We start from the raw sequence: 8925 nt of genomic DNA on the forward strand, positions 1-8925 counted from the left end.
ATCCAAGAGTGTTGATACTGCAGAGTTCAGCTCGCGTGGCGTATACTATACAAGATGTTACGTCCCTTTGTAATCGATATGTTTTGTTTTCTGGCATGTATTTTCTGTATTAGGCACCTAATGAATGTATTCAGATATAATTTATTGGCAATTGATATTTTTTTTTTTTTTGCAAGATGTTTAAGAACATTGTTGACGTGCGTCGACATTAGATGCCATGATCGGCTATATTTCCGTTACCGTTACTTACTTTTCCAGCATAATTATAATTTCAAATTTATAATTATGTATAGGCTGTAATGCACACCTGCAGAGCGTCCTTTTAGATAATTATTGTGATTACCGTTGGAAAGCTTCACTCTATCAGGTGCATTCCATGGGCTACGAGGCAGCGCGCCTTTCCACTGTCCTTAAATTTTGCGAATAACACTTTTTTTTATATCGGTTTTGGAAAAAATCTTTCTATAGCAGCTCTTAAGCTGATATCAAAATGTGGCTGGAGCTTCAGTGCCAAGTGTTCGATGCCTAGGACTCAGGAGAAGAAGACGGCAAGTTTAGGCAGGCTATAGGATCGCGGGATGCGGCGGCCATGACAGCGTCCGCTCTGAATTCTGGAGTCCCAATTCCTAGCTTAACCACAATTTTTTTTTTTTTTTTTATTATAAATACTTTAATCGACCATCTTATTTGCTTTTAGTATTTTGTAGCGGCGCCATATGGGTGCGCTCTCGCGGCGCCTTAATTTTAAATCAGTCAATCAAGTGATATTCCTTAGTGTAGTTCCTTCATATATATATACTACCAAAAAGAGAAAAATATGTATATTTATCCGTAAAATATTCCTCCATTTTATTGCTGTATGGTCACAGATTTTATTTTCAGTTAAATCTTACAAAGCAGCTCACTGGAAAAAATGAGTGTGTTAAAGACGAAACCCAGCAGGAGGAGGATGAAGGCGCCCTGCGTGTGGTTAATGGTGAGGGTTGGTAGACCATCCTCATTTACGGCCTTTGGTTCTGCCTGGCCTTCGTGACCTGCAGCGTAACGTTGCCGTTGTCTCCTCTGACTCCTGAGCTTCGTCTCCCTCATCAAGTCTGCTGTCCACTTATCATAGAGGCCAGCCTGCGGACAAGTCACTCAATCGTGCACTATGTCAGAATTCAAGTATTCAATGTACAATATATATATATATATATATATATATATATATATATATATATATATATATATATATATATATATATATATATATATATATATATATATATATATATATATATATATATATATATATATATATATATATATATATATATATATATATATATATATATATATATATATATATATATATATATATATATATATATATATATATATATATATATATATATATATATATATATATATATATATATATATATATATATATATATATATATATATATATATATAAAATTGAAAATTCAGATTTGAAGTAATTCACAAGAGTCACCTCCAAGGTGCCCACGATCAACCTGTCCAAGTGAGCCTTGTACGGCGCGTCGTGCGGTATTGGCCATCCAGCCGGGGTGTGAGACACGAACTCACGGGTGACGTAAAAAGGGGTGCTGCCGTCTTTCTCCGTAAACTTGTCCAGAATTTGATACTGAATGTACTTTCTTCCATCTAGATGGCTGCTTCTGTGAAAACAAAGTTATTCAATACTTATACTCGCTCTTCTTACGCATGCGGGTTAATTTTATTTCATCCAACGAAATTTACTTCCTTGTGCAGCTTAATCCGTGTCACCTTTGCGTTAGTTATAACAACTGCCAAAACTCTGAGACGAAAGGCATGATCATGCCAATGTGCAGGAGCATTGGTGGATTTCACTACAAGCAAATGACGTCATTGTTTTACAATAGATAGATTTTTACTGTATTTCAGTTGCACGATGACTTGATAAGGTGGTCGTCCACTGTAAAAGAGAGTGACGCCAGTGCGTAATAGAGGTGAATGAATGAAGAGCGGCAGTGGTTAGTGCATGACGATGAAACTGTCTCGTCGACCACTGGTACAAGGCGTGAGTACATCTAGATTTGTTTTTTACAATTGTTACTCCCATTATTAAAACATGAGAACAGAACAAATAAGGGAAGCTGCAAGAAGCCATCAGGCCTTCACGTGGGAGTCCGTGTATGAAATATACCTACCTATTTCCACCTATCATCCTCATCATTAATTATAAGTCCCCATTTTTTTCGTTATTGTTAAAATTTTTATTATTGTTACTATTTTATTACTCTGCCAAAATTTTGGTTATCTTTCAAAACTTCTTAGTGTCGCAATATTACTACTATGTTGCAACACTTTATTTTAAATCAGTCAATTAATCTGCAACTCTTTAAAGCATTACATCGTTATTATTCTGTCCCTTACCTTTTCACCAACGCCATCTTGAGCCCCTCCATCAGTGAAGGTCCAGGGTTCATAAGGCTGCCCAGAGCTTGAAATAATGGAGACTCAGAGTCACTGTAGAATTTACGGAAGTGTTCACCGTAACTAGGCATCGTTACCCTAAAAAGAAACCAATCTGTGAATAATGCATTAAAAATTCTTCCCTAGACCTGAATGTTTACAATACATTAATTAGTACTCTGATTACATAAGAAAAACAGTAAACTTATGATAAATATTGGATAAATATCCATTGGATCGAAAGGAACTGGAACACCTTTTTCCATCTTTATTGGTAAACCTTGCTTACTTGTATATGGCACATAAAACAGTCTCTTCTCCCTGTCTCCCCCACTCACTATTTTCGTTCTTTACTCATTATAAGTAGTAACAATAAATAATAAAATGATTGTAACTCAGATTTTTTATCTTTAGTATCCATTAAACTTTTAAAAGAAAAATTTCTTCTCGGCCTTTAACGCACAAAACAATTATCGGCACACATTACATGTCAACATTGTTGATGATTTCCTTGAGTGTCTCTGGGCGCGGTGGATACTTGGGAAGGGTGAGAGAGGCAGTCAAGTTGCCCCGGTAGGCCAGTCCGAGGATGAGAGCGAACACCAGCCAGGCAGCCACCAGAACCCTGCTGGAGGAGGTGTAGGACACACGGCGAGGAAGGTTCTGGCCGAGCAGCATCCCCACCATGTCCTGGAACACTGCCCCCACACCCACGTTTGGGTTTCCATCATGTCCTGCACGAATGAGCTGTGGAATACGGTGTTTAGTAGATTTGTGGTGTTTATCAATATCATTGTACAGTTGTGAGTTGATAATGAACAAAATTTTTTACCTGCCACAAAAGGAATGGAAAGAAGACGACATGTCCAATCACTGCTATCCACACTCCAGTAGACAAAGGATAGTAAACGCTCTTCCATCGAGGCTCCAGGTTGGGTTTAGCCAAGGCAAATGAGTTGTATGAATTTGCATATGAGTAAGTGAAGTCAAATTTTTCGACGCGCTCAGGTATGATACTATGAATAATTGGAGCAATCATTGAAGTCTTCTCCTCCACCAGTCTTATTACCTTGAAAGGGAAATTACTCTTCAGTGCTACGTAATAGATCCAGAGTAACGAAACAAAATGCTTAAGTGACTAGAGTTGTCTACGAAACTGGCGCTTTGTTTTCCCATTATGGGAAGGGGTTAGTCACAGTTGATTCAAGACATTAATGAAATGATTAGCCGTTCATAGAACCAACTATCTGTTTAGGGGACTTAACATCCAAATGGTGGGACCACATGATGTAACTCAACAACTCACCTCAGTCCACGATGACGTCGGAAGGACGCGGACAGTAAAATTAAGAGCTGAGGCAATAGCATCCACCATGAGGTAGTCAGAGCCACGGTACACGATTGTCTTGGAACCATCAGCGGCCAGCACCTCTTCCTCGTCCCAGTAAGGCATGTAAGGTCCGGATGTCACGTTCACCTTGCCACCGTAGAAACTTTAAAAACGTCCATTTAAATAGTATTTTGCGGAAACGCTATGTGCAAGATTTCTGAGAATTTTCAATATTCAAAGTTTGCCAGTAGCTTATTTAAAGTAAGTATTAATTAGAAGTAAAAGAATGACGCTTTCGCGTTTAACAGTTATTTGGACCAACAAACTTTTGGAATTTGTCCTGGAAAAAGGAGACAGAAGAGAGGTGTTTGAAGCCGTGAGCTGGTGTCCATAAGGCGATCTTCACCATCTGGGAGCCACCTTTGCTGTACGGCCAGTACGTGTACATACCGCACCTGCACATATCCATAAGATTGTAATCGACGCATACATTACACCACAATTGCTGTAAAAAAATTACTAGATAGGAATGTATATATTACAGCCGCAGTTGTTTCACCGCCATGAAATTAAATGGCATCATCTTAAATAAATCAGTTACTCAACCATACTTCACAATATTAGATCATGTTTGTCCAGCCTGTTGTGTCAGTGATGAACAACGAATATACGAGATGGAGGCTTTCCTGTACATACATATATCAATATAAATGACAATACATCACTACCGGGGCTGCTCAGCGTCGCCCTCCATGTTGAGAAACACTGTGTTCATCATGGAGAAAGTCCAGTGGGCGGGCAGAAGGTCCTGGAGTTGCGTATTTGTCAGGCGGCTCACCACCAGCAGCTTGGTGGTCCACACCAGCAGCCTTCCCTTCAGAGACCACTCCGCGAATGCGATGAGAAAGTCAGGATCGAGACTCACCACCACCACCATCGAGCACCACGACAGCTGACGCGCCTGCTGACGGAGGACAGTTTGGCTGACTCCGGCAACAGTACAACTTCGCTAACAATAATACGATGAAAACATTATTGTCCTTCCACCCATGAGTGATGCAGCGAGCTGCCACTCTATGACTGCCACCTCATCCTCATCAGTATCTACTCTCATCGTCCAATAGTGTAAGGCTCTTAACGCCAAGTCTTATTCACGATGTCGTCCCATGGTTTACGCCCCACAAGGAGGAGGAGGCATGAGACAGTTTCCGAAACTATGATTGCTCCCAGCGAGGCCTCATTGCAACGAGGCCTCATAAGCATTGACATAAGTTGATGTTGTTAACTAGTTTCTACTGATGTTGTCTTGACACTTGCACTCAACTTTTTCTACACTGACTTCTGTTACATTCGCGGTATTAGATCTAATTACCTATCTGTTGAACATCACCTTTCTTCTTTAATTTCTCACTGGAACACAAGCGTCTGAGGGTACTGACATTAATCCCTTATTCCTTCTCTCCTACTGTCTCTGTCATCACTTTCAATCCGAAGCTGGATGTTGCATCTCATACTTACACTCTTAAATCTTTCTAATTTTCTACCACTCCTATCCGACTATATACCTGTGCTGTATACCTTGCTCTTAACTCCTCTAACTATATTTTTTTTCTATTTTCCTTTCAATATGAACCACATCCTGACTCTTCCTTTTTGCCAGGGTCTGCATTCTTGGAGACATCAATTCTTATCACCAATGTGGCTTTCTTCTCCCTTCACTGACCAACCTGGTGAAGTGGCATTTATCTTTGCTGTCCTCCACAACACAGAGCAATATGTGCAGCGAGCTACCACTCCCTCTGATCGTCTTGAAGATAGGCCCATCATTCTTGACCTTTTCCTCACCTCCAAGCTAAGTGAAATTTTTGCTGTTGTCTTAGATATATCAAAGCCATTTAAATAAGTCTGGCATAAAGCTTTAATTTCCAAGGGTTTTTATCCTTTTCTCAGTAACTGCAACTCGTTTCTTTTCTGGCCGTTCTAATACTGCTGTGGTAGATATTATTCTTGTTTTTCTCCCAAGTGGCGTTCCTAAGTGTTCTGCTCTCTCTCTCTTTCTCTCTCTCTCTCTCTCTCTCTCTCTCTCTCTCTCTCTCTCTCTCTCTCTCTCTCTCTCTCTCTCTCTCTCTCTCTCTCTCTCTCTTGTGCATCAATGTCTCAGAGTCAAACTTATTGTATTATCCACTCTTACTCTGATGATACTACCCTGCAACATCTTAAACATCCATGCCTTCAGGAATTAGACAGTTCACGCGGGTAAGTCACAGAACGCTTGACTATTTATTTTTTCTTAAATTGCTGATTGGGCAGAGCAAACATGTGTTGTTTAATGCCTACAAACCGAATTCCTCCATGTATCAGCTCGACACAACCCTCTAAGTAACTATCCCCTCTTTTTCATTGAAGCGCAGTTGTCTTCCTCTTCAACACTAAACGTCTTCGGTATTTTTTTTTTTCTGATTTGAATTGAAAAATTTACATTTCATCTCTCTCTGAAACAGATTTCATAAAGTTAGCATTTTGAGCCGCCTCAGTCAATTTTGCTTATCTTACAGCTGCTAACTGTATCCGCCCATGTATGATGCACACTTAATATATAAAAGGGTTTCCACCACTACTGCTCTCTCGAACATGGTGGGAACAAAAGTATATTGTCTTATCAATTTTTCTCTTTTGAATGCCTTCAGCCTCGCTTTCTTCGCCGGAAGATCGTATCTCTTGCTATCCTCTGTCTTTTCTTTCACGCTAACTGCCCTGCTGATCTTCCTAACTACCTGCCTCTCTCCGCTCCCGAATCCCCGCTGTACAAGGCTTTCAACTTTTGTCCCCTATTCTGTCCTTCTCCCCAAACCAGGAGCTAAACAGTAATATCAATTTTTTGTTCCTTTCACTAGTAAACTCTGGAACTCCCTGTCTCTTTCTCTATTTATCCTTACCCTTCACTTGAACTGTTTCGAGACACTTTAACATTTCTAATAAACCTTTTCTGACTAGACTCTATAATGACTTACACCTTCAGTGTATTTTATTTTATTTTATTTATTTATTTATTTATTTTTATTTTATTATATTTATTTATTTTTTTTCTTTTTTTTGCCCTGAGCCGCGCCTCTTAAAATTATTTTGTACTGTTACCTGTAAGAAAGGTATGTAAATACCCATTTCGTCTATTCGTCTGTCATATAATAAATAGGCAAAAAGGTTTTTAATACTGTATATCACATGGGCAAGCTATTCTGAGTTACCTACTTGACGTGCTAATTGGATCAACTTCGACAGACGATCAGTAATGGTGGTGTTTCTCTTCTCTAAATTCACCTCAAATGTTGCCATCACTTGCCACTGGTCCAACGCTGATTTTTCGAGCAGATCCTGCAAACCATACAAATATTAAGCAAAGTATTGTATGTGTAAATATAACTAATTCGGATCAGATTCAGACCGTTGTCTCTGGCGATCCGGTGCTTTGTTTTGGTTGATTCGGACCATATAAATAACATCAGCAAATTTCTTTAACATAGGTTACCTGTAATTCGTTAGTTGCCTGTTTGACATCAATGGCAGCCTGAGTGTTAAAGTGAACTGTTGGGTTGGTGAGTCGAGTGTAAATAGGCCACTTAGGGAGTTTGTGGATTATGTTGATCACACTTGGCTGCAGAGTGAAAATTGAAGAAATGGTTCCGTGTTCAGGGACAGTATTCGGACAAATAACGATGTACAAGGGTGACGTCATAAGTGGAAAAGAAAAGCCAGAAAAGATTGAGGGCGTGATGGCACGTTGGAGGGAGGAATACACGAATTTTTTTTTTTTTCAGTAAAAGTAATTTCCACACACCTTTTTCCTGCCGACCAGTCCTTCACACAAAGGCTTCAAGTGTTAAATAGCATACAATACACACTGTTTACCTTCACGACGTCTGGAGGAGTGGTAGTACTGTCCGTTATGGCGATGGTGGTACACGAAACGTTTGGTGGACTCCTCATTAATTCTGCTGCACCACCAGTATGCAGGACCAGCTCCTGGCCATCTGTTGCTTTACAGTATTTACGTAATTATTTGTAGTAATGCTACCTAATTATACATTTATTTATGTTTATATATATATATATATATATATATATATATATATATATATATATATATATATATATATATATATATATATATATATATATATATATATATATATATATATATATATATATAATTCTCTCTCTCTCTCTCTCTCTCTCTCTCTCTCTCTCTCTCTCTCTCTCTCTCTCTCTCTCTCTCTCTCTCTCTCTCTCGATCATACCTTACCTCGCATTTTGGGTCGGACAGTTGCGACGCCAAGACAAGTTACCAGCACCAGCTTCACGAGCATATTGGTGCTCGGCTGCAGCGGCCACCACCATTGAAGCTAAAACAATCAACTTGTGGTGGTGCAGCCCTGATTATATAGTGATTCACAGTGGCTGCCATGCGTGCAGAAAACGTGTGATTGATCAGCATTTTTTTCTTTTTCTTTTTTGCATATTGATTGGCTTGTATGCAACAAGCGTGCGTGTCTGTGTGTGTGTGTCTCTCACACACACACACACAGACACGCACGTGCACACACACACACACACACACACACACACACACACACACACACACACACACACACACACACACACACACACACACACACACACACACACACACACACATCAACCCTCTATTAAAAGCACATATAATCCATGGTTAGAGGTCAGGATCTGTTGACCATTCGTATCCCGAAGAGACATGTCTTGTTGGTAGATGTATGGAATAATTCTAAGTTTGCAATTGATATTTTACAATTAAAAATTCTTTTTTTGGATTAATTTGTGTAATTTATACTACAGACTAAATATTTCATGGTACTTCAACATCAGGACTGTTGATGCTGCAGAGTTCAACTAGTGTGGCGCATACTATACGAGACGTAAAGGCCATTAGTAATCTTTATTTAACTCTTGTGGTCTAAGGACTGAAGTAGGATAGGGAACGGTCTCATTATAAAGGGGCAGTGATAAACTAATGTATGCTGTCGATGTTTGCTCTAGATGTCTGTGGCCAGCTGTGCAAAGCATAGGGTGTAGTAAGGTTATTCACGAGACTACCGCTCTCC

General features: G+C 39.4%; 1 protein-coding gene across 2 annotated transcripts; it reads right to left on the minus strand.

The window, feature by feature from the left end:
* Positions 1-848: 848 nt before the first annotated feature.
* Positions 849-8266, minus strand: LOC135114476 (ionotropic receptor 21a-like). Of its 2 annotated transcripts, XM_064030376.1 has the most exons (9): positions 8091-8266; positions 7697-7818; positions 7040-7162; positions 4117-4751; positions 3293-3953; positions 2948-3207; positions 2422-2559; positions 1496-1682; positions 849-1122 (listed from the first exon to the last, which is right to left on the minus strand). In XM_064030376.1, exons 5-9 carry the CDS (start codon positions 3497-3499, stop codon positions 883-885), a joined length of 1032 nt encoding a protein of 343 aa, XP_063886446.1. In that variant the 5' UTR covers positions 3500-3953; positions 4117-4751; positions 7040-7162; positions 7697-7818; positions 8091-8266; the 3' UTR covers positions 849-882. The 2 variants fall into 2 exon arrangements, with proteins under 2 accessions (XP_063886446.1, XP_063886447.1); XM_064030377.1 differs by lacking the exons at positions 7040-7162; positions 7697-7818; positions 8091-8266 and having other exon boundaries at positions 4117-5112.
* Between the last annotated feature and the right edge of the window lie 659 nt (positions 8267-8925).

This window comes from Scylla paramamosain, chromosome 27, assembly GCF_035594125.1.
Source record: "Scylla paramamosain isolate STU-SP2022 chromosome 27, ASM3559412v1, whole genome shotgun sequence".
Taxonomy (NCBI): Eukaryota; Metazoa; Arthropoda; class Malacostraca; order Decapoda; family Portunidae; genus Scylla; species Scylla paramamosain.